The sequence below is a fragment of the Lepidochelys olivacea genome, assembly GCF_965140295.1.
Source record: "Lepidochelys olivacea isolate rLepOli2 genome assembly, chromosome: 5".
Classification (NCBI taxonomy): Eukaryota; Metazoa; Chordata; order Testudines; family Cheloniidae; genus Lepidochelys; species Lepidochelys olivacea.
Window position 1 is genome coordinate 15,209,049 of NC_140415.1, and position 26,922 is coordinate 15,235,970.

General features: G+C 45.0%; 1 protein-coding gene across 2 annotated transcripts in view; it reads left to right on the plus strand.

Moving 5' to 3' along the window:
* CTIF (cap binding complex dependent translation initiation factor) overlaps nucleotides 1–26,922 on the plus strand; it is a 351,658-nt gene that overhangs the window by 233,154 nt on the left and 91,582 nt on the right. The window contains exons 9-10 of one of the 2 annotated variants that reach the window (XM_084627673.1): nucleotides 8,606–9,050; nucleotides 12,363–12,692. In XM_084627673.1, coding sequence (XP_084483799.1) covers nucleotides 8,606–9,050; nucleotides 12,363–12,692 — 775 coding nt within the window. The remainder of the gene's footprint in view (nucleotides 1–8,605; nucleotides 9,051–12,362; nucleotides 12,693–26,922) is intronic. The other variant, XM_084627674.1, reaches the window with a different exon arrangement.

The window sequence follows — 26,922 nt, forward strand, 5'->3', positions numbered from 1 at the left end:
CACTCCAGCTGGTGATCCAGCCTAGCATCTTTTGGAGAAACTTGAAATCCACCGTAGGTCTGTTTTACTTGTGAGAACCCAAGGCACTATCTGTAAAATGAGAGAAGGTGTTAACTCCGTGACTGGGCCATATTGCCAGCTGGGTATTTTATAGTCCGCCAACCTGAATTTTCCTTATTTGTTTGGTTCCATTGGATACAGCAGTTTCCTTCACTTCCTGTTCTCATCAGCCATGTAGTATTTCTGTGCACTGTTAAACAGCTGCTGTGTTCCATCCCAGAAGTGGCTGCTTTTAGTGATGAACAAAGTGATCCCTGACGAGGCTTTCTTCCGGCAACTAATGGAAGTTACTCGATCGCAGGCCCTGGTTCTCATGGGAGACTTCAATCACCCTGATATCTGGTGGGAGAGCAATACAGCAGTGCACAGACAATCCAGGAAGTTTTTGGAAAGTGTAGGGGACAATTTCCTGGTGCAAGTGCTGGAGGAACCAACTAGGGGAAGAGCTCTTCTTGACCTGCTGCTCACAAACGGGGAAGACTTAGTAGGGGAAGCAAAAGTGGATGGGAACCTGGGAGGCAGTGATCATGAGATGGTCGAGTTCAGGATCCTGACATAGGAAAGAAAAGAGAGCAGCAGAATACGGACTTCCTGGACTTCAGAAAAGCAGACTTTGACAACTTCAGGGAACTGATGGGCAGGATCCCCTGGAAGAATAACACGAGGGGGAAAGGAGTCCAGGAGAGCTGGCTGTATTTTCCAAGAATCCTTATTGAGGTTACAGGGATAAACCATCCCGATGTGTAGAAAGAATAGTAAATATGGCAGGCGACCAGCTTGGCTTAACAGTGAAATCCTTGCTGATCTTAAACACAAAAAAGAAGCTTACAAGAAGTGGAAGATTGGACAAATGACCAGGGAAGAGTATAAAAATATTGCTCGGGCATGCAGGAGTGAAATCAGGAAGGCCAAATCACACCTGGAGTTGCAGCTAGCAAGAGATGTTAAGAGTAACAAGAAGGGTTTCTTCAGGTATGTTAGCAACAAGAAGAAAGTCAAGGAAAGTGTGGGCCCCTTACTGAATGAGAGAGGCAACCTAGTGACAGAGGATGTGGAAAAAGCGAATGTACTCAATGCTTTTTTTGCCTCTGTCTTCACAAACAAGGTCAGCTCCCAGACTACTGCACTGGGCAGCACAGCATGGGGGGGAGGTGACCAGCCCTCTGTAAAGAAAGAAGTTGTTTGGGACTATTTAGAAAAGCTGGACGAGCACAAGTCCATGGGGCCAGATGCGTTGCATCCGAGAGTGCTAAAGGAGTTGGCGGATGTGATTGCAGAGCCATTGGCCATTATCTTTGAAAACTCATGGCGATCGGGGGAGGTCCCGGATGACTGGAAAAAGGCTAATGTAGTGCCCATCTTTAAAAAAGGGAAGAAGGAGGATCCTGGGAACTACAGGCTAGTCAGCCTCATCTCGTTCCCTGGAAAAATCATGGAGCAGGTCCTCAAGGAATCAATTCTGAAGCACTTCGAGGAGAGGAAAGTGATCAGGAACAGTCAGCATGGATTCACCAAGGGCAAGTCATGCCTGACTAATCTAATTGCCTTCTATGACTAGATAACTGGCTCTGTGGATGAGGGGAAAGCAGTGGACGTGTTGTTCCTTGACTTTAGCAAAGCTTTTGACACGGTCTCCCACAGTATTCTTGCCAGCAAGTTAAAGAAGTATGGGCTGGATGAATGGACTGTAAGGTGGATAGAAAGCTGGCTAGATTGTCGGGCTCAATGAGTAGTGATCAATGGCTCCATGTCTAGCTGGCAGCCGGTATCAAGTGGAGTCCCCAAGGGTCGGTTCTGGGGCCAGTTTTGTTCAATATCTTCATTAATGATCTGGAGGATGGTGTGGATTGCACCCTCAGCAAGTTTGCAGAAGACACTAAACTGGGAGGAGAGGTAGATACGCTGGAGGGTAGGGATAGGATACAGAGGGCCCTAGACAAATTGGAGGATTGGGCCAAAAGAAATCTGATGAGGTTCAACAAGGACAAGTGCAGAGTCCTGCACTTAGGACGGAAGAATCCCACACACCACTACAGACTAGGGACCGAATGGCTCGGCAGCAGTTCTGCAGAAAAGGACCTAGGGGTTACAGTGGATGAGAAGCTGGATATGAGTCAACAGTGTGCCCTTGTTGCCAAAGAGGCCAATGGCATTTTGGGATGTATAAGTAGGGGCATTGCCAGCAGATCAAGGAACATGATCATTCCCCTCTATTTGACACTAGTGAGGCCTCATTTGGAGTACTGTGTCCAGTTTTGGGCCCCACACTACAAGAAGGATGTGGACAAATTGGAAAGAGTCCAGCGGAGGGCAACAAAAACGATTAGGGGACTGGAACATATGACTTATGAGGAGAGGCTGAGGGGACTGGGATTGTTTAGTCTGCAGAAGAGAAGAATGAGGGGGTATTTGATAGCTGCTTTCAACTACCTGAAAGGGGGTTCCAAAGAGGATGGATCAAGACTGTTCTCAGTGATAGCAGATGACAGAATGAGGAGTAATAGTCTCAAGTTGCAGTGGGGGAGGTTTAGGTTAGATATTAGGAAAAGCTTTTTCACTAGGAGGGTGGTGAAACACTGGAATGGATTACCTAGCGAGGTGGTGGAATCTCCTTCCTTTGAAGTTTTTAAGGTCAGGCTTGACAAAGCCCTGGCTGGAATGACTTAGTTAGGGATGGTCCTGCTTTGAGCAGGGGGTTGGACTAGATGACCTCCTGAGGTCCCTTCCAACCCTGATATTCTATGATTCTATGTCATTCATATTTCAGTTTGAAGATTTCAGAGACAACTTCAGGAAAAAAAGGGTGTAATGAAGGCTGGACATTACTTTTCAGGGCAGTGCACTTATATTTGGGTTTTGCACACGTTATTGTGCTGATTTAGTTACACTGGTGAAAATTCAATGTAGAGAGAGCCTCGATTCATCAGATCTAGCAGAAAAAGACATGATAAGAACCAATGGCTGGAAGTTGAAGCCAGACAAATTCACATTATAGGTAAGGTACCATTTTTTAAGTGACTGTGATTAACAATTAAAACAAATTACCAAGGGAAGTGGTGGCTTCTCTATCTCCTGATGTCTTCAACTCAAGACTGGATGCCTTTCAAAAGTGATGCTTTAGCTAAACGCAAGTTGTATGTTAGGCAAACAAATTGGGCTCAACTGGGGCAACTGGGTGATATTTAATGGCTCCGATATACAGGAGGTCAGACTAGATGTTCTGATGCTCTCATAGGCCTTAAACTCTATGAATATGAATCTGTGAATGTAGGCTATAGCCCTAATCCTACACCATAGAAGCCAATGGGAGATTGCCATTTGACTTCACTGGGAGCAGGACCAAGCCCCGTCTGTGCTTATTTTTATTAGCCATTCATTTGAATCTGCAGCTTCTTCATTAAGTTTTATGAACAGCTCTCCATCACTTGAAGAATCCTCACATTCTCCCCAGGCATCCTTCTACTTTTTCTGGGCTGGTTTACAAAGAGGTTGGACTCATTACACTCAGGGTGACCAGATAGTAAGTGTGAAAAATCGGGACGGGGGTGGGGAGTAATTGGCACCTATATAAGAAAAAGCCCCAAATAACAGGACTGTCCCTATAAAATCGGGACATCTGGTCACCCTACACTCTCTCCACGTTTTCCTGAATGCTGGACAGTTTCTGAGTTTCTGCTGGCTGCCAAGTCAATGACATCGCTATTTGTCTGACATTTTCTTTCCTTTGCCTCTTTATTTTCTGTAAACTTTTTTCCTTACTTGTTTAACTGCCGTGTGTTCAGTCGTAATTGGTGACTCTATTTGCAAATTTGCATTTGTGTTTGTTCAGCTGCTGGCCATATGAATATTGCCTTTGCAACTGTCAGAACTATGATCCTGAGTGTGTCTTTCACGTTCCTGTGTTATTGTTGCAGCCCAAAACTGGATCTTTAATGAGAGACACTCTTTTAATATTCTAAATTTCCAGATCTGTGCCAAGCAAATGTGCATATCCATAAGAGGGACAGACACAAATTTGTTGCAGTAAACCAGTAAGATTGCATTTCACTGTTGGTTCTGTACTAGTAATGTGAATAATCCCCACTCTGTGGTTCAGAGTCATCCTCATCCTCACACTCCAGTTCCCCTCTAGATAAATAACGCTGGTTATTTAAAACATTTCACATGGCAATTTATTATACTTTTCCTAGAACAAATTTGCACTGATCTGCTAAATGTGCTCTGACAAAGGAAGTGGCCATTCGTAAATATATTACAGTGGTCAGTGGCTAAACAGTCTCCAGATCTGTCTGCCAAACGAGTCAGCCCATCAGAACTGTATTCCTTGGTACCCGCATTAGTTCAACCCATTTTCTGAGGCCAACTAGCTTTTTAACCATAAAGACCGAGGGCTTATATTTTGCTAAATGTGGGAAGAACAGACTCGTGTTCAGTGGCAATGGAAGGAATTTGTGTTTAGTCTCATACCACTGAATTTAGGTTTAAGACATTCAAAAAAAAATTTGGAAACTGAATGAGAGAAGAAATAGAAAAGGAGATGAGGAAGACGGGAAACTTTCCTGTTTGCTGTAAGTTACAATCTTCTTAAAATATAGATTCTGCACACAAGGCTCTATCAATATTTATCTGTTTCCATTAATTAATACAGTTGTAGATTGTTCTGTAAGTGTGTAAAGAGGTATTTGAGAGCTAAGCTTTATCCTTAATAGAGCAATGTCAATATAAAAGTGAGTTAAAAAAATCTTTACCTAGGTTACTAGTAATTAGTTACATTGTTAAAATTGGAAGAGTATTCTAAATCTAACTTACTTTTCATTCTCTATTGCTTTGCACTTTCCTCTGACTTGAATGCATGAGTTTAACTGGTCAATTTTGCTTTCTGTTTATGTTCAGTCTCAGTTTCCGGTTCTTATGCAGCAGTATGAGGTTATTGTGTTTGGGTTGCAAATATTGAAGGGGAATGATACAGGTAACACAACACATTTTAATTACAAGTAAAACATCTGTTTGCAAACAAAAATCTTTACTAAAAAAAATTAAAAAGTTAAGGCAAAAATGTTTCATCGGTGTCCAGCTAACACCTAAAGTCAGAATTGCATGTTCTGTATAAAATTCTTTCTCTTGAAAAAACTCAGATGTTAAATGTTTGAAAACGAATAGTGAAAAAGATCCAGCCTTCTGAGGGTTGAGGTGTAAGGGCCTAGAAAGAAGGGGAAAGACACTTAACATTACAAAGCCAGTTTCATGAATGTTATGGTTGCCCCAGTCCTTACATACAGCCTCTCTCCTTTTGTCAGTGCAAATTGTGAATCTCTGTCATTGCAACTCCAAGGGCCTGAAAAGTGCTGAATTTTACAGTGCAGATCCACCATGCTTTTTAAACAAAGTAGCAAGGGTTAAAAGGCATGCTGGGAACTGCTGCTGGTTTTACTGCTAGCCCTATGCAGTCTTTGAGAAGCCAACACAATCCAGGGCTCTGGGGTATCTCCTTTTAAAGGGACAGCACTGTAAATAGAGGCTCTCCTTTTTAGAGATGTCTACTCCCCCACCTTGATGCATTCACAGTCCAGAACTGGTGACCTTACATGTCACTGCCATAGGGAAGCAGTTGTCATGTCACAGTCACCAGACTGAATGAGCTGGAGGAGAGAGTCTGATTAGATAAGAGCAGGAGCTTCTGTTTAGATGCCCAGCTATCTGGATAATCAACAGCGAGAGTAAAGGAAATAACCCTGGTAAAAGCTGCACAACCTCTAAATGGGATTTGGATGCAATGTGGCATTCTGAAAAAATTCCTGTGCATCTTTTTAAACTCTATTCCAGTGTTGCCTTGAAGATAACCTGGATTAAAGCAATGGAAAACCACACAGGTCATAGGCTACCCTAAATCCTGTCCTTTTTTTATGAAAACAGACCTTTAAACTTCCTCCCCTTTTTTCATGTGTTGCAAACCCTGATAATCTTGCCTTGGGACAGCCTGTTTAGAAATCTGAAATGTCCAAGTTCAGATGGAGAATGCAAGATACCCTTTGGCTGCATCTGCTGGCAGGAATTTCCTCCAGCTTCAGCTTCTTGTAGAAAGGAGCAAGGGGAAAATGTCCTCACTTTTCAGTGTTACAGGCGTACACTTGTTTGTTTGTTTGTTTTATCGTTTAGGATGACAGTGTCTGCTTTGTGGGAAACATCCCACGCGAGATACTTTGGCTCCTCTAAAGAAAATACGGACTGTGGACACAAGTGAATGGGTGGCCAGATTACTTCATTCGTTTTACTGTTGCTTTTCAGGGAGACACACGATATAATCTAGTAGTGGGAACAAGAGGCTAAGAGCCAGGACATTGTGGGTTGTATTGATGGCTCCCCCATTGACTAGCTGTGCTATCTAGGGCAAATCATTTGCAGACTTTTATTCCCATATGTGCCTGGGTAAATCTCCACCATAGCTCTTAGTGACTCAGTTTTCCCATCTGTAAAATGTGGATAAAGGTTCTCCTCTACCTCACAAGGGTGTTGCAAGACATAATGATTGTGTGTAATGTGTCTTTAGAGCTTTGGATGACATGTGCCATAGAGGGGCAAAGCATGTCTGTTCGGACAGAGCGGATAATGACTCCCTCTTTTTTCACTAGAAAGTAAACAGCTGAGCAGTAACAGGGGTCATGTCAGGAAGGAGCAGAAGCCCACACGCCACGTTCTTCTATAACTTGACACTGTTCCTCCCCTGGCCCTCACAGGAACCTGCTAATGTTCAGCGAATGTTGCTGGGCAAGCATGCCAGCATATGAAGGCCAAAAATAGGTGCATTTGGTGAGAAAATGCTATTGAAATCCATAGAAGTGGGAGGGCATTTTGTAGGGCACAGGGTGAAAACAGTCAGGGCTTTGCTGAAAAGTAAAGCCTGAATAGGGAGAGTTGGCAGCCAAGTGTTGGATTTTATATTTGTTAGTTTTCTTTTCTAATTTTGTCTCTTGATGCTCAGTTTTAGCAACTCCTGTTACATTTCAAAAAACTTTCTACCAGAACGCAGAAATGGAACTCCTTTGAAACTGAGGGCTCCAAGTTGGTGGAACAGTGTGGGTACAACCAAAATTTCTTTTGTCATAAACTTATGGAAAAGAGTTTTCCTGAGATCTCTTCCTTGCTTGGCTTCTATCCAAAGAGACATTTTTACTTCTGAGGTTGGGAGAAGCCAACCCTTCAGATCTTTGGTCTAGAAGGGACTGCTAAACTAACATAGCAACAAGCTGGAATCCTTCAAAGGGGACCAAAGCAATTAGACATTCAGTGGGGCTTGACCACCTAACTCTCTTGAAAATCCAACCCAGCGTGTTGGGGGAAGGTCAGAGACGTGTCAGGTTTTGTACTGTCTCGGATAGCGATATAACATCTCTCCTGTTTTGTTGGGAAGGCACACAGAGCTCTTACCTATAAAAGGGGGAAGACTTTCTAGTAAGACATGAGACACAAAGACTATCTGAGACTAGGTGGTGTAGTCTGCCAGGTCAATGGCGAAATACAGACCCAGCTGGCAGAGATCGGACACACTGGGCGCAACAATATGTAAGATTTCTAGGGTGTTGTAAAGCCAACTTTGTTAGTGAAGCCGAGGGTTAGCTATCTGTCTGGGGTACTTACGTGGCCTCCATTACCGCAGTATCTAACTGCCTCGATCTTTCAAGTATTTATCCTCCCAACACCTCCGTGAGGTAGGGAAGTGCTGTTAACCCCATTTTAGAGACGGGGGGGGCCTGTAGCACAGAGAGGGTAAGTGGCTTGCCAAGGTTGCATGGCATGTCTGTGACAAAGGAGGAACTTGAACCCAGCCTCCCAAGGCCAAGGCTAGGACTCTAACCACTGGACCATCCTTCCTCCTGTAACAGCACTTTCTGCAGCATTTGTCCAGTTGGTTTTTCTTTTACGTTCCTTTTGATTTCATACTTTTTCTCTCTATTTCTATAACCTGCCAATAAAACCTATTTGTATTTAAGACCAAAAGAATTGCTAGGCTTGGAGACTTGTTCGGGACAGTCACAGGCAGGTGCCAGAGAGCAAGTGAGAGCAGCTGACTCTAACCAGGAAGGAAAGACAAATGGGAGAGGAGGGGGAATAGTGGTGTGAGAACAGGGTCAAGGGCACACAAGAGATTGCTAACTCTGTCTAGCTCCCTGCAGCATAGCTCCAGGGAAAGGACTAGCATGGGAACGGGAATTATGTGAAAGACACTTGGTGGTGATCATCCAGGGGTCTATGGAAGTTGTGTTGGGTGCCCAGCAGGGCTTGGAGATGTATTGATCAGCATGAGAGTGCTCTGTGGGCTTGGGTAATGCGAACATGTTTGGACTGTTGTTGTTTGGGATTGTCCAATTGCAGGAAATTGCTCTCTTCGTCAGTAACGATCACGGAAATACTCAGTGCCACAAATTACATCATTGGAAAGCCCTTGTTCAGGAAGCTGTTGTGGCAAGTTTGTTGCTGTCCTGGTGCAGATGAATGTAGGAGAAGGTGAGGGGCTTGAGCATGCTGACTTGTGTGTTTGTGTTTGCAGGAGACAACAGAGGCCTCCTGGAGGAAACAAATCGCAGCAGCAGCACACGGATCATCAGCAAGGTACTGCCAAACACAACAGGGAACACCAGAAACTCTACCAGGGAGGCCAAGCCCCTCACTCCTCAGGGAGGCCAGCTCACCATGGCTACAGCCAAACCCGGCGATGGCACCACAACCAGAAGCACTCGCCCAACGACAAGGAAACGCACAGAAATGCCAAAGAGACTGAGAATTTGAAAATCGAGGACGCCTCCGTCTGCACAGTGCACATCCCCCTGGAGATGCACCGGAGCACGGAGGTCGTGGAGAGACAGTCTCAGCAGTACATTCAGGAACCAGAAACCAAGCGGAGAGACAGTGTTCATGAGCGCATCGGGGAAAGGCCAAAGGTCAATTTGCTCCAATCTTCCAAAGACAGACTGCGAAGGAGACTAAAAGAAAAGGTACTATTCCCGTGGGGAGTTGAATTTCCCTTTATTAAAAGCTCAAATGTTAATCATTTCACACACCTACATGGGGCCTTGTTCCTGAGCACAGCCAAATTTATCATCTCATCTCCTAAAGTCAACATTTCTTCTGGTGGGTGGCTGGGTTTTGTGGTTCTTCGTCAGGCCTTTTACTGAGACGCTGCTGAGTCTCTCTGTCTAACTGAGCCTGACCTGTTGTTTGGTGTTCATGTTAAGACCGAGTTTTCAAAGGAGGAATTGTGAACTCCCCCCTGCAGAAAACACCGCATGAAGATGAGGGTTTATGAGCCCAAATCAGGAGCATGTGCATTTCCCAGCCTTTTGCAAATGCCAGTTGAATCTCTGGAGTGTTCTAAAATGTGGCTATGTCTCTCCTCCTGTATCTAGATACTGAGTGCAGAATTCAGACTTTGAACACTGGATACATAGATTTAGCCACTTAAACCTGATATCCATTTATCTAGATAGATTGATCAGATATGAAAAGCACCCTTATCCTTCCCCCTTCTCTTGAACAACTCAACAATAACAAAACTTGTGTGTGCAAGTGATGGATGAGAAATCCTTTTTGGAAACAAAGTTTCAAATTTCTAAGGGTTTAATAACTTAATAGTTATGCTTTAAGCTTTAATAGTTTAATAGCTAATTTAATCCGTCCACATGCACCCTGGAGAATGCAGGATTTTTGTTGTGAGTGTATTTGTGCATATTGCAAAAATCCACACAAATGATTTTTCAGCAAAAAATATTCAAATGTGTAGTAAAAAATAAAATGCAGATATGCAGAGCACATCTAGTACATGAAATGAAACCACCAGGAACATAAACAGCTCTGTTGTGTGTTTGCGTGCACACCCATTTGAATATGTCTGTGTATCTGTATGTATGCAGTGTGAAGTAGACCATTTTAATTCTTAACATTCTCCTGTAAAATATAGATGATATGCAAACTGTTTTAAAATACTCACTTGCAAGTTTCTTTCCTGAGACCTAATGTAGAGTCTGATCTTGCAAATTCTCACTCACCTAAACAGTCCTTACTCGTGTGAGCAATTTCACTGACTTCTGTGGGACTATTTACATGAGAAGAGACGGTCTGAAGGATCAAACCCATAGTCATAGCTTCTAGGAGCGTGGGGTCATGTGAGAGCAATACTCCAGGTAAACACCAAGTTATGTGTATGCCCCATGTCCAGCACTGAGCTTACACAGCTGGCCTACTGACAGCTCCACCCATCAGGTTTCAAGGCCACACCTGGAATTTGCTAAAGGTTTCAGGGGACTTTCATAGAGTGTGACACAATGTTTTATCAGTGGAAAAAAGGGAAAAGAGGACATTAGCTCATAGCAAATGTGAGATGTCCACTGCATGTCTGTCCCTAGCAAAAAGTTTCACAGCGTAATTAAATGTTAAAAAGCTGCAATACTGTGAGTGGTAATGTTATTAATTTAAAGGCACAAAAGCCAGGAGATGAAAAAGTTAGAGCTCTTGTAGTAACTGCAATTCATTCACATTGTGCATATATTGCATGTGATAGTCTTGATTATCACTGAGGTTGTTCAGTGTCTATCCCGATCTAGGTACTTCTGTGTCATTGTAGCTGTATAATCTGAACACCTCACAAATATTAGTGAATTTATTTTCATAAAAGCCCATAAGATAGGAAAGCAGCATTATTCCCATTTTACAGATGGGAAACAGAGACATGGCGCGATCAAGGGACTTGCCCAGGATCACACAGGAAGTGTCTGGATGAACCAGGACTGGATTGAAGATCTGAGTCCCAGCCCAGTGCCTTAAACCATCAGGCTAATGTTCTTCCCACTGACCAGAGTATGTGGGCTGTGAATTTGTAACGTGAGAGGGAGAATGGAGCAACGTCTACTGGGACCAGACTACTACCACTAGGAAAGAAGGGAAAGTGAGAAGAGTGGAAGAGAGAGAGGGAACGGCATAACATGGCTGACTCTTATGTAGCACTTGCCTCACAAAAGCAAAAGAAAAACCTGCATTCCTGGCTACTTAAGCAGAGCTAGCTCCTTATAGCATTCTACTAGTCAGTGACTGAATAATCAAAGTTCCCTGTTGCCTGCAATATGTTGTAGAAATCTCAAGTGCTTTGCTTACTGCTAATCATTGTGAGCTGCTCAGAAAGTTATGGGAGGGCTTGACTAGAATATCTATAGCGCTTTCCACCTTCCAGATACTTTATGAGCATTAAGTAATCCCCACAGCTTCCCTGTTGCAAAGCTAGGTCTCATGCTACCCAAATTGGGAAATAACTATGCTAATGTCTGCATATGCCCAGTGTGACCTTGCATAGGTGGTGAGTTATATGGGCCCGTGGTTCCAGTGCTCCACCAATATTCAGGAATGTGGGCCCGGCTCCAACAATGTTTGGGCTTATATTTTCAGAGCCATCCCATCCATAGGATGAACTGGGGCAACTGCCCCGGGCCCTGCGCTTTGGGGGGCCCCACACTTCAGGGGGCCACAGGGGCCAGGGTGGCCTGCAAAGGTAGGGGGGGGCCTGGTGCTGGCAGCAGCGAGCGACCCGGCCCCAGCCAGCCTGTTCCACCTCACCCCCACTTCACCCCTTCCCTGAAGCCCCCCCCCCACCTCTTCCTGCCCCTGCTCCACCCCTGCCCTGTCCCCATTCCACCCCTTCCCCCAAACCCCTGCCCTGCCTCTTTCCGGCTTCCATCCCTTCCTCTGAGCGACGCCGGGAGCTGGCGGAGGAGGGCGGGCTGGAGCCGGGTCACTCGCTGCTGCTGGCACCAGGCCCTCTGCTACCCCTCCCAGGTCACCCTGGACCCCACAGCCCCCTGAAGTGCGGGGCCCTGGTCCGTCCAATGGTTGGGACACCTCTGCTTGGACCCATTCTGGGCACCACCAAAAATTATACAAACCTGGGGCCCATGTGACCTTGGTATTTCCAGGTGCCTGAGCAGAGTCCTGCTGAGTCAGTGTGTTCACAGTATCAGTAGCTTTGGTTTTTCTCTGCAGGCAAACTTGGCTGATGGGCCCTTAGTAAATGTCACACCTCTGAGGTACAAAGGTATATCTATCACATGGGGGCACTGAGGCACAGAGATGTCATATGACTTGCACAGGAGTCCTAGATGGAGTCCCTGTCAGAGCAGGAATTAGGGCTCCCAGACCACTAGAGTGTGCCACTAGAACATGCCTCGTTGTAGATTTGATTGTGTGACTCCCATCGCCCCCTTACCCCCTGTTTTCTGTGAAAGAACAAGGGCTGATACGTCTGTTTTTCCCTTGTGTAACAGATGCCTTGTCTTTCCCTTTTCACGGGCCAGGACGAAGTGCCGGTGGAGGCGACCAACCCCCAAAAGAACAAAATGGACAAATTAATTGAAATCCTCAACAGCATGAGGAACAACAGCAGTGACGTGGATTCCAAGCTCACCACCTTCATGGAGGAGGCCCAGAACTCCACCAACTCCGAGGAGATGCTGGGCGAGATTGTCAAGACTATTTACCAGAAAGCAGTGACGGACCGCAGCTTCGCCTCCACAGCCGCCAAGCTCTGTGACAAAATGGCGCTCTTCATGGTGGAGGGGACCAAGTTCCGAAGCCTGCTTCTCAACATGCTGCAGGTAATTAGATATTTGCAGCTGCTCCCAGTGTGTTATTACTAGAAAGAAGTCCAGGAATTCTGACCATAGTTGAGCTTTTCCCAAGTTCCATTCTTGCCCAATTAATTATAGAAAAGAAAAGTGTAAGTGAAGAGAGGGCAGTGTTTTTTGTGTTTGTTTATGCAAGTGTTTCATGGTTACGACAGACCGATATAATTTTATAGGCACCATCCGGTTAATATCCATCTCTATCTCTCCTTCTATTTTAAAAGCTCAGTTTAACAAATGCTCATTCCCCAGGCACTGTCCCCACCTAGTTTTAACCCATAAAGCTCTAAAAGGTTTGGATCCTTAGTACGTCAGAGACTACCTCTCTCCTTATGCGATTCTTCAGTGGTTGAGATTATTATTGTTTATTGTTCGTATTACTGTAGCATCTACAATCTTGGACCAATATCAGAGCCCGTATGCTGGGAATGTACATAGACAGTCCTTGACCTGAAGAGCTTGCAATCTAAATAGACAAAACAGGCCAAAGAGGAGAAAGGAAGGATCTTTATCCCTGTTTACAGACACGGAGATGGAGGCCCAGGGAGATGAAGGCCAAGATCCCCAAAGGGATTTAGGTACCTGAAGACCAGAATGTGCTGCTGCAGTCCACAAAACCCCCCACTCGGTTGCCACCTTGCCCTGTAGGTCCCTAAACTCACTCAGCACCAACGTTTTCACTGTAAAAGATCCCGAGGCATCTAAGTTTCTACCTGGAGGCAAGTGCACTGCTGGCACAGGCAGGCATCTAGGTGGCCTATTTCACGCCTAAGCCCAGCATGATCGTAGAGGCAGGTGCCGATAAGCATTCCCGCACCTATCTCACCTGCGGGGCCTGAATCTGGCAGGTGTGCTCAGGGGCCTCCTCCGAAGTTCCTTTGTGGATCTGGGCTGAAGCAACTTGCCCAAGGTCACACAGGAAAGTCTATGGCCCCGCACATCACATGTGGAGGAAGGGAGCTTCTGGGAAATGATGGCAGGGTCTCTCTCACTTCTCAGCTAAGGCGGAGCCAAGCTGATGGGAGGTACATGTGTCTCACCTAAACTGTCTGTCCTCTGTCTACTCCAAGCAAGTGTTTAGTAGCACAGGTATAGTCATGACTGATGTGGCTCTTCCCAGGGAAAGTGGAAGAGGTCACCTTGATTGAAACAAACAGGTATTGACAGCCATAGCATCACTCCGTGAGCTGAGAGGGTGCTGGATGGCAAGAAGGCCCTTAGGGAAAAGGACCAGGTGGATGAGGATTATATGGAAAGCCTCTTGCCACATTAAGGCATTGTCCATACCATGTAACAATGTTGTACCCCAGCCGGTGATGTTATTTTGTATGGGCACAGGCTCCCATTTTGTGTTCTGCAGAGAGGAGAATTTGACGCTTCGTTTATGTGCAGAAAATGTTTATGATGGTGGTGTGGGAGCGGCCCTCATTTTCATTTTGTTGCTGACGGTGCATGTTACACACATGTCCTGTCACTGAAATCACATCATTCTTTGCAATGTACTTTCCTTGCCATTCTGCTTTCCTTTGCTGCTGTGGCTGGAATTCATCGCTTCATTATACTTTGCGTTGCTTGTCTCCAGTCCTGTGGCTGGCTGTGTGCAGTGCACTGGGTTGAGTCAGGCTTTTGGGCAAACAGCACGTGGCAGTTGTCTGACATTCCTTCTTGTCATGTATCTACCCTTAAGCCAGCTGGCAAAAATGCTGGCACTCTGATTTACATGTAGCAAGCCCCTGACTCCCTCTGCTTTGTGAGAGAAGATTTGGTGCAGCTACAAGCCAAGGAGGGAGAAGATCTTGCTAGAGTACTATTGTGCCGTCCTGCAACGGCCACTGCCATTACTGTGACGTTGTCAGCTAAAACGACTCCATCCCCCCCAAAAGAATCTGAAATAGCATCCCCCCAAAAAGAATGTGAACATGCAGGCGTGAGCCAGTCTCCAGGAACCTGAGGGTATGTCTGCAGAGCAAAGAAAATCCCTTGGCTGCCCCATGTCAGCTGACTCGGGCTCGGGCTACCGGGCTGTTACATTGCTGTGTAGACTTCTGGGCTTGAGCTGGAGCCCAAACTCTGGGATCCTCCCATCTCACAGGGTCCTAGAGCTCAGACTTCAACCCAAGCCCAGATGTCTACACAGCAATGAAACAGCCACAGACCTGAACCCCGCGAGCCTGAGTCGGCTGGCACAGGCCAGCCGCAGGTGTCTGGTTGCTGGGTAGACATACCCTGAGAGCATTCCTTGCTCAGAAGGCTTTGCAAGTTAGCCTCACTAGCTGATTATTCGTGACACTAGCTGATCATTCACTAACCCTCTGAAAGGGTTTGTGCTTCTGTTTCAAGAAACAGACTCCAGTGAACACTGTCTTATCAACTGCTCCAGTGACCCACAAAAGTCAGTTGATTCCTCGTGGTGACTTTCTCATAAAGACGGGGCAATTATTCACTACGTCTGGGATACTTCATGCCAGTTTCTTAAGAAAGGAGATTGTCCAGTAAGGGTGACCTCTTTGTATGGGTTTTTATTGTGTTAATATCGAGTATATACAATTCTTTTGAGCATAACAATAATCAGGCATCACCTTCAAACCCCAGACCTTCCCTACTTTGGGAACGCTAATTAAACCCTGCAGTAAGTATTGTTCCCGTTTTTCAGATAGGGCACAGAGAAGTTAAATGACCTGCCCAAGGTTACTCTGACCAACTGGCAGAGCCAGGAATAAAACTGAGGAGTCCTAGCTCCCACTCTTGCTCTTTAACCATTAGAGGATTCTTCCTCTCAAGAAAAGTGACCATCTTATCTTGATTGTCTGCTGTTAACTCTTCCTTCAGTGCTGTAGCCAGATGCTGAGCTGGTGTAAATGGGTGTAGATCATTGGCTTCAGTGGAACTTCACTGACTGCCTGCTCCAGCATTTTTGAGTGGGGAAGTGTCCTGGAAGATTCCTCCATTTTTTCCATTTACTCCTTGTCCCTTTTTATGGAAAATAATGACTCTGTGGAGCTGAATCTTTTTCTTTGTGATTTTGCTGAGTTGGGAGGTTTCCAGTGAGGTCAAAACTTCACACCCCAAAATGCTGTTTACTCGAACGGTCGGTAGAATTCTATCAAATGGCAGGAGATGAGGGGTCCAGGCTCCTGGGTTCTGATCTGCTGCCAGCTCATGGTCTGACCCTGGGCAAGGCACTGTATCTCACTGCACTCCAGTTTCCCAGCTGTGTTGACTTACTGGAGTGAAGTACTTTGAGGTCTATAAAATGGGGATGATAATACTGACTTACCTACCTGCTTGTTTTGTTATGATCCCCAATTAACGCGTGGGTAAAGCACTTTCACATTAGAAGAAGGTGCAATATTAAGTACAAATTAAAAATTTATGTTTAATAAAATTGCCCGTCCCCTTCAATGTGATGCATCTCCTCCGCTGTGTGTGTCCATTGTATTCTGTATTATGAAATGTCTATTGTAGTAACATGGTAAACATGAAAGCTAACCTGTAGACCCTGCTGGGTGCAAGAAATCTCAGCTCTTGTTTCCTGCTCGTGCTAACAGATGGGGGAAATCTTGACTATAGTTAACAGGGAAATTCCATTACATACAGTTTTATGTGATTTTGAGTTTTGCTCTCCAGTGGGTTTACAATGAAAAGAGGGCTTTGCTTTCACAATTCTGGGTCAATGAGAAGGCAGGCATGTATAATGAGAATCGTAGCTAAGGCTGGCTTGTTGATGCACAGATCTCAGAGCGAGGAGGAGTCTGAAAAAATAAGAGAGAGAGAGAGATTTATGTGTAATGTGTCACCTGTAACTTCTATAGCTAGATAAGCTAATGTTAAACTGCATCATTATTTATCACCTTGTATATGTACATGTTCCAGCAACGAGGTCTGTTATACAATGGCCAAATGCTTTTCAAGGAGTTTGTTTTGTAGCTCACTCCAATGCTGGATGATTGTAATAGCACTCTGTGCTTGCATGCTGTCAAGCATCATTTAAGGATCTCAAGACACTTCCACAAATAAATAACTATTTAAACTATGTGAGGTATGTTGCCACATTTACCATTTGTTCCTTTATTTCACACATGAAGGAACTGAGGCCTGGGTCATGCAGCAAGTCCGTGACAGGGCTTGTGGGATCTAGGCCTGCAGTAGATAGAGCCCAGCAGTCCTGAGACCCAGAACCTGCTTTAACCAAAAGTCCACACTCCCTCTTTGTATCGTTATGTACCTATCCCTGCTTTCAGCTACTGAATGAGGAAAATTCGAGTATTGCTTAGGTGAGTTGTTGTGGCTCTGGAGGTTGTGTGGACAATATCAACAACTGGCATTTTACTAGAGGCAACTGATGGGCTTGTTTCATCTTTCCGTTACCTTCCTGCTGGTTAAATACACAAGCTGGGCACAGGTGTATGGGAATCCTTTGAATATTTGTATTTTTCCTTGGGTCATGTGATCTTTTTTAAACCTCTTGTGGTTTTGTCTCGGTTCTTGCTCTGGTTTCTGCCCTAGGGGGTGAAGATGATGCTAGATGACTGTGCTGCTATTTGTCCTTGCAGTGTGAGGTAGATGCCACCTTTTAGGGGCTGGCCATCAGGATCAGGAACCTGGGGAAGCAGTCCTAATGAGGCTGGAAGGAAATATGGTGTAGCTGATTAATAGTAATGTTACAGTGGTGCTTAGAGACCATGCCAAGACCGGGGCCCAGCCTTGCCCCAAAGAACTTACAGTCTAAATATACAAGAGACACATAGGGCAGGGGGAAAGGCAAAGCCATCATCTCCATTTTACCACTGGGGATCTGCAACCCTGAAGGCTGAAGTGAGTTGCCCTCAGGCATGCTGGGAGTCTCTGACAGAGTCTCAGCCTCAAGTCCCAGCCCAGTATCTTAACCACAAGCCCATGCTTCCTCTTGCAAGACTGACTCCCAAGAAGTCCTCCAGCAAAATCACCAAAGGCTGAAGTTGGCATAGAGATTATCTCTAAGGGTAAAAGAAAATTGATTTTTCCTTAAAACAAAATTCATGACCAGCCCATGATTTTAAATAAAAAATCACAGCAAAAAACTCAGAGCCCTGATCATAAGCAAGAGGAGTAGGTAGCATAATACACTGAGAGCCCATGAGATACCAGCACCTAACCCTACAGCAGAGGAGATTCCCCTTGGCAGTGGCAGTTATGACTCTCTCTTTCCCATGAAATTTTTCAGTTATTTCAGGCAACCACATCCAAGATTAAACTAAACTAGCAAACCCTAAAATGTTCATGTTCTGGTGTTTAAAAACTACTATCCGTCTAACTTGAACCAAGCTCTTGGCACTTCTGAAGATAGAACTAACTTCACTGTCATGTGCCATCTGGAGCCCTAAACAGCAGCAGATCCTCCTGTCTGGTGAGCTCTCTGCTAGATCCTTTGTGCCACTGAATGCATCCGATGAAGTGAGCTGTAGCTCATGAAAGCTATGCTCAAATAAATTGGTTAGTCTCTAAGGTGCCACTAGTACTCCTTTTCTTTTTGCAGGAAACCTGTAATGCTTTCTTTAAAGCATGATCTGTGGAGACTTATCAGCAAGGGTCAATGATTTACCATCCTGAAAGCTATAAATCAGAAACTGGATCCCATTCATGCTTTTCTAAGAGCGTGTATGTCATACAAACGAAGACCCTGTCCTTGTTGAACACACCAGCAGCCAGGGAAGCTGCTACAATCATCAGGACTGGCGGAAAGCATCCTGGGAGTGTATTTGAATTGGAGAGACTTTTCCTTAGCAGAGGGCTTCTTCCTGCAGGCCCCATGTCTTGGGGAACTTCCTGGGCTAAAGAGGCTGTCAGCACCCTGGGCACCACCACATTCTGATGTTTGGGGGGACCCTGCTGCTGAACTGAAAGAGGGACATAGAATGGACAAACACTCAGGTGACCTGTCCCTTTAGCTTTGCCAGCTGGCCATGGACACTGCTGTGGGGTTGTGACATACTGGGATACAATCCAGACTAGTGGCGGGCTGTGTCACCCCTGCCCTGCAACCATGGGTGTCTTACATGTCTATAGCTCCCACCCGGGTCACTCACAAACAGCCTTCTAGCATGCATGCCACAGCCTGAGTGCCTGCCAGTTACACCATGGCTCTCACCAGCCTGGGTTATACTGCAGGGTGACCCCAACACACACCCAGAAATGTATGTCCTATGCTGCCCAGCCCTCTTCTGGACAGTACGGATATATTAAGTCCATTATACCTTTAAGGGAATAATATCCAGTTTATTATTTTAAATAGAGTTACCCAGACACTTCAACTTAAACATGCTGGATTAGATAAAACAGTAAAACTAGTTTATTAACTACAAAGAGAGAGATTTTAAATGAGTACAAGTAATGAGGCATAAAAGTCAGAAATGGTTACAACAAAAATGAAGACAAAGCGCTTTCTAATATCTACTTAAGAAACTATTGTTGTTGCAAAGCAAACTTTCGTACTGCATACTCCAGTAGATTACTGACCAAACTTTCAGGTTAGGACCCCTCCATCAGAGTCCAATGGCTGTTTCCTTTTTTCTTAGGTTCGGAGAATGAGGTGGGCAGGGAGAGAGAAGGGGGTGCCTGAGGGTGTTTGTCCCTCCTTTTGATAGTTTCAGTCCCCCTCTTGGAAAACATTTCTAGCTGAGAATCAGAAGATAAAAGAGTCTATGTGGAAGGATATTCCCTGCTCGTTTTTTTCAGCTGTCTGAGCTTCCTTTGTTTTTCCTTCCTGCTTGATGAGTCTGTTTATTGCTTAAATGCAAACACACATTCCTTTGTTTAGGACAGACCTGTTTGCTGACTTCTGCTTGGGCAGGCCTGTGGGGTTTGGAACCTGTGTTAATACCATCATACAGGGAAATCTTATAACTTCACATATAGTGTTACCACATATATTTTATCAGGACAATGCTGACCAGCAAATTATGAGTTTTCAAATGACATCTCACAAGGCATACTTTGTACAAAGATTATTGCAGTGGTATGTAGGGTGTGAAATCGGGGGTGACCTGAGGGACTGCAGTGCCTTCCAGTCCAGGGAGCAAGAGACTGCTCCCCGCAGCTGAACCTAGGGGTGACATCCTGACCACATGAGAGTTTCTTCATTGTCTTAATGGAGCCAGGATTTCACTCTTGGTTTCTTGGGAGACAGCACAGGCCCACCATGCAGGTCCTAAATGCATTTATTTCAAAGTCCAGTTTCACAGACATCCTTCTCTTCTTACTGTGTTTAAATTAAACCTTTGTCTTCATTTAGGGGGAAGAAAGCTATTACATTAAGTATTAGTAATTCTTTGCTATAAGGCAGGAATTCAAACAAGACACTGTCCTTGGCTCAGCTCCCACCCCACAGGAATAGTGTTTAACTGTCATGTACTGTGATCAGGAACAACTAGACATACAGTACCTGCCTGAGGTACTTCAGATGAGTTCGGCTTGCCTGTGGCTATGGGCCCTTTCCCTTGGAGAGTCGCTAGGTTAATCTCAGCTGTCAATGACGGGGGTGATCACAGTGACAGAGGTAGCATAGCTAGACGGTAGATAATAATTTTGCAAGCCCATTAAAAAAACATGTAAAGACCAACAGAGGCCTACATCTGCAGCTCCCATTGACTTAGAATGGAATAGTGAGAACACAGCGCTTCTGAAAATCAAGATGCTGCCGTTAAACATAATATTTCAGAAAGTTGCACAATCCTCCTTTGCAGCCAGCCTTTTCCTTTCCAGCCCTGTAGCCGGCTCGGGTTCATGTCCAGAATTGTCTCCGCTCTCCTCACTATGAATCCTGTCTTTACCTACAGGATTTGTGAGCTCTGTTTGAAACACACACAGGAGTGAATGCACAGAGCCAAGGAGAGGATATCCGTCTTGTGTATTGTGCTGCGCGCCCTTCTATCAAAGTCAGAGGAAATCAGAGCTGGCTCCAACTATTTTCATCCAGGCTCTCCTGTGATGAAGTGGAGTTCAGCGTGAGGGCTAATGGTCCAAAGAGGAGAAGAAAAGAATCTAAAATCTTCTTCAGCAGGGAAACGGCTGACCAGCTGACTGCAGGCGTCAGTGACAGATATGTCTCTAATCCAGTCAACAGAGATACTTTGGGCAGGTCAATCCTGCATAAAAAATCGATGCTGCATAACAAGTTTTCTGCATTATTAACTGCAGAACCAGTGATTTTGTGGAGAAAGAAAAGGGCAACCCAGATGCTGCAAGTTGCTCTGCCACTGACTTCACTGGGAGTTGGAGACACTTGGCACCTTCTAAGACATGCACAGCAACTGGCAGGCTTGGGCCTTTGTGGTCATACAGCAAGATCAGGAAACATTTAAACCCATCTTTGAAAAAATGATACTTATAAAACTCAACAACTGACAGTAGCTCCAGGAAGTCATCCGTCTTTTTTATTTGCTGTTACCACAACTGAAGGATCATTGAGCTTATGTTTATGGCTAAATACAGTGTGAAGCATTGGCTAACACACTTTCTGGGATTTATTTCATGAACAGTATTGTAGTTATTTACCATGAAGTGATTTCCCACTCCTAGGATTAGAGACATTTAAGGAAGTAATGTGGGCAGGTACACAGAGTACGGGGAGTCAATTTAAATGGGGATGGAACTTTGAACTAATCACATGATTGTCTTGTTTCAGAAACAATTCAGAAACAAAAAGTAATGTTAAAGAAAAAACTTGGTCCTTGAGGATCACTAGGTGCTGTATCAGAGCTGAGCTTTCAGGAGGAAGCAAACTGGCAGCAAGAAATAGCCCGAAAGCAAGGCTAGTTCAAGTTTTTGCTTTCTCCAGAGAAAGAATTTCCAAAATAGAGTGAAATCACGAAGTCAGCAAGAATTGACACTTTCTGAGTCTGTTCTTGTGGGATAGACATTGCACTCATATGTTGTAAGACAATCAAAATATCATTGGGCAAAGGGAGTAAAACCTGTAATTTAAAAAAGATAACAGAAAAGGAGAAATATTAATATGTGTATAACAATATTATACCTAGAGATCCCAACCAAGGTTCAGGCCCTATTATACTAGGTGACGTATAGACATACGGTGAGAGACCATGCCTGCCCCAAAAAGCTTATGTTCTAAATGTTCTAAATAGCTAAGACAGACAAAGGGTGTGAGGTGAAATAGCCACAGAAGTGAAGTGACTTGTCCCTGGTCACACAACGGGGCACTAGCAGACCTGAGAAGAGGCACTGTGTCTCCTGACTCCCAGCCTAGTGGCCTGGGTACTAGACCACACTGCCTCCCTAAAAAGCCTAAGAAGTAATGTTAGGTATAACTATCATCTCTCTTCTAGAAGTCAATAGACCAACTGGTTTTTATTAGCTTTTCTCATTGACTTGAAAGTCTAGTGCTGTCATTAGCATTAGAGCTGCCCAGAAAATGGAATTTCCTCCCACTAAAAATTTCAATGTTTCTGGGATAAAATTTCATCCCGAATCTGAACAAAAAAGTCAAATATTCAACATTTTTCACAGGAGGAAGACAGCCATTTGAGGAGAACCAAAACGGAATTTGTCAGCTTGCTCCCAGATGCCCCAGCTCCCTGGGGAATCTAGTTAGCACAGCAAGGCAGCTGCCCAGGAAGTCAGGCAATTAGCAGTTTGCCATGCTCCCAGGGGAGTCGGGAAGCCCCAGGAGGCTGCTGCCTGTTCTCTGGCTCTCCATGTTGCCCAACTCCCCAGTTTGCTTGCCTGGTTTCTATCCAAACATTTGATGGAATTGACATGTTTCCATGGAATGTTTTCAAACCAGCATGTCCAAGGGAAGTGTGGTCCATCAGAAAAATGTCAACCCAATCTGGTTGGCATAGTAGACAAAGAGGCCAGTCTCCTGGGTTCTATTCCTGTCTCTGTCACTGACTGATGGCAAGTCCATCAGCTTCCCTATCTACAACATAGGGTAAGAGTAATGCACATCAGAAAGGGATTTTCACATGAACAATTTCCTTTTAAGAGCGACTGGAAGGGGAAGGAATAAATTCTGCCCCCCAGTTATACGAGAGTCCACCTGGAGTAATTTAATGCCAAATTTGGCCTGTTTATATGGGCACATAGAACACATCTAGGAAATTGCTCAGATGTGCAGTTTAGGGGAGGGGATAAGGGCCAGGCAACCCTGATATGTGTACTTGCACCATCTGAGAATGTGGCATGAAAACAAATGTGGGTAATCCCGAGATACAGAGGTTCTCCCAACCTTTTGCTTTATGATTGTTCTGTATAATCATTGGCTGTTGAAAAACCATAAAGCACTCCTCAGAATGTATAATTGTCTATAAAGCCAGAAAGGAGCTTTTGAAAGCATTACAGAGATCACAACGGCAGTGTAACAAGGTTAGGAGACAGCACCCGTCTTACGAGTATCTTTCTCTTACTGCTAGTCGCTATCACTCTCCCCCAGACTAGTTGATTAAACTGGTTCAAGCTAGAATATTAGTTACAATATTGAACTGTTTTACATGTTACTTTTCCCTGGGCACCGTTGACCATTTTGTTGATGGAGTGACTGCTGTGTCGAGTGTCTATGATTACAATAACACTTAGCAGTAACATAGTAATATAATAAATATTATATTAACTAGTAATATAGTAACTACAATTCCAAATTCTTTACACACAGGAAGTTCACCACGCTCTGTGGGATAGGTAAGGAGCCTAATATCCATTTTGGAAATAGAGGACTAAACGTCTTGCGCAAAGTGACACAAGAAATCAGTTGCAAACAGAATAGAACCCAGGAGTCCTGACCTTTTCCAGCCCTTAAGAGACAAGTGTTTCCAGATTGCAACTCACACATTGTTCTTTACTATTAATCCATAACTCCTCTAAAACGCCTGGTCTAGAACTGGACTTGTTTGTCGGTAACATCTTTCAGACTAAGCTTATCCAAAGTGTAAAGAGCTCCGCTAGCCATACGTGGTCAAGCTACAGAGACTCTGTACAAGGGTGTGATAAATAGGGATAAACATGCCCACTCATCCTCTGAATACTATTGGCCACTGACAGCGAAGGCAGAACTGATAACTGCAGGTCAAGCCCCTCGCATATGGTCCCAACAGATGTTCCTGTTTTGTAGGAGCCGAGTGGACTTGTTTGTCCCTTTCTCTCAGGAGCAAATGACTGCAAACTGAGGTCCCAGCAGCTCAGCCAGTCCTGCAACACCCAGACGTGAAACTAGATACCATTAACTTGGGTTTGAATAGAGACTGGGAGTGGCTGGGTTATTACACATATTGAATCTATTTCCCTATGTTAAGTATCCTCGCACCTTCTTGTCAACTGTCTAAATGGGCCATCTTGATTATCACCACAAAAGTTTTTTTCTTCTGCTGATACTAGCTCATCTTAACTAATTAGCCTCTCACAGTTTGTATGGCAACTTCCAACTTATCTGTATGTATATATATTTCTTCTTACTATATGTTCCATTCTATGCATCCAATGAAGTGAGCTATAGCTCACGTAAGCTTAAGCTCTAATAAATTGGTTAGTCTCTAAGGTGCCAAAAGTCCTCCCGTTCTTTTTGTGGATACAGACTAACACGGCTGCTACTCTGAGACTCTGGTAGAGGATCTAACACAGGGGTCGACAACCTTTCGGAAGTGGTGTGCCGAGTCTTCATTGATTCACTCTAAGTTAAGGTTTCGCGTGCCAGTAATACAATTTTAATGTTTTTAGAAGGTCTCTCTCTATAAGTCTATATTATGTAACTAAAATATTATTTTATGTAAAGTAAATAAGGTTTTTAAAGTGTTTAAGAAGCTTCATTTACAATTAAATTAAAATGCAGATCTTATCAGTTTAGTGCAGTGGTTCTTAACCGGGGATGCACGGACCCCCTGGGGGTGCGAGACATGCGAGATTTTTGTAGAAGGTAAATCATCGAAAACACAAATTAAGCACAGGCACATAAGTACAACTACTTTGTTTCATCAAACCTATGTATTTATTAACATTATACATTTTTAATGATTACTGTAAGATACAAAGTTTTTAACTTTTCAAGTTTTTAAGCTAATTGTAGTGTAATTTTTGATAAGGGGTGAGAGAACATATTTAGAGAACTCCAGACCATCAGTGGGCTGAGCGGGGCCAGGTGTAGTGTATTAAATTGCTCCCCATGGGAATGTGCTACTTACAGTGTACTACTTATGGCTGCCAGTCCTGATGCTCTGGGCGGCATGGTAAGGGGACGGGGGGACCAGGGGTGGTTTGATAGGCGTGGGAGTCCCGGGGGGCCGGTCAGGGGTCGGGTAAGTGGATAGGAGTTGGGGCAGTCAGGGGACAGGGAACAGGGGGCTTGGATGGGGTGGGTCCGGGGGGGTGGATAGGAGTGGAGGGTCCTAAGAGGGGGTGGTCAGGGGACAAGAAGGGGGCGGGGGTTGGATGGGTCAGAGGTTATGAGGGGGGCAGTCAGGGGGCGGGAAGTGGGCCGGCTGTTTGGGGAGGCACAGCCTTCCCTACCTTGGTATAGTGTACTAAATTTCTCCCCGTAGGAATTTGCTACTTACGATGTACTACTTACAGCTGCCAGTCCTGGTGCTCTGCAAGTAGCAGCACGTTCCTACAGGGAGAAATTTAATACCCTACACTGGGGGACAGAACCCCAGATCGGCAGTGGGCTGAGCGGCTCAGTCTGCCGCCAGTCTGGGGTTCCAGCCGCCGGCTCCTGCAGCTGGGGTCCCGGCTGCCGGCCCCGCTCAACCTGCTGCCAGCCTTGGGTTCCTTTCACCCAGGCCGGCAGCGGGCTGAGCCTGGGCAGCGGCTGGGACCCCAGCTGGCAGCAACGTGCCAGTAAAAATCGGCTCTCGTGCCGCAGGTTGCCTACCTCTGATCTAACAGATTAGAGTGTTAACCCACTCAGCTGTCCTGCCAGCACTATTCAATATGTATTGATCATGTTCTTAAACCTTGGCTGATCCTTGTGAGATAAAAGCAGATATAGAACAATTAAATCGCAGTGCTAAGGATACTGCTTACTGAACAAATGTGGTTTTGTCTTTTCAACCTGGCTCCTCTTCTGTTTTTAGCTGTTGATGAGCACGTGCATAGCAGGGACACCTGCTTTGATTTCACTTCAGGAATGGCTAAAGTTCATAACTTATCTCATGAGACTTTTATGATCCCAAGACATATGCCAGTTCGGTGGCACAAAGACGCCACAGTGCCCCCCTCAAGGCAGCTCTTCTGAGGAGTATCTCTCTTGGCAGACGTACAGATATTCAGACTTACTAACCCTGGCTGCAAACGAACCAGCGTCTCAAGTAGCAGCTGTCTTGATGTGAAATGCGGGGATTGACAGTATCAGGAAAGCGCTGGTTTAGACTTAGCTCTCCCCGTGTTTTGGCTGTGAATCCAGTCTTTGCTCTTGAATCTGAATGATCTAAACCTTTAGAGGCACTCCAGTGGCACGTGTAAAGCAGAATAAAGCTACTGGTGCCTGATGGGCCTTGGGGAACTCTTGCTGTTTCTGGACACAGCGCTGTTTTTCTTTGCTTTTAAACCAGCGAAATTCTGGGTGGGTTAAATCAGAGACATTGAGTTACAGATGGGTTAAATCAGAGTCATCGAAATGTCGCCCAACAGAGGGCTGCCGCGGCAACTTGCCAGGAACCTGCTGGCCCCAACTAATTGGCACAAAATGGAGCAGATTGCGTCTGCCCTCATCTTTTCTATGGATGTGTGGCCAGTCCCAGCATGTGATGCAATGTGAATTGGGCCTCTGTGAGCCATGAAGCGCATTTTATTCTGGCCCTGATAGTCTGTGGCAATTGTATTTCTCCGTTAAAGATGAGTGCAGCCCCAGGCTGTACTGCAGACTTCTTTGGTTTGTCATCGCCCTGGGCTAAACCCCTCTGAATACAGGGTAGGTATCATTCCTTGCTGCCTTTCTTCTTCCACCCAAACTGTAAATAGATGTGAAATGCATTTATGCAGAGCACACTGTATTCTATATAAGTTGTTATACCAGCCCAGCAGTAGACCACCTTCCAGTAGACCACACAGTGACATGACTCAATTCCATCACATGTGGTTCATTCTCTCCGCAAGGGGAGAATTGTGTGTGCGGTGCAGACTTTTATTCAGGTACGGTTTTGTTTTGGGGGGTGTCTTTTAAACACACATAACAGATCATGTAACATTGAAGCTAACAGTATGGATTAGTCCTTTGTTG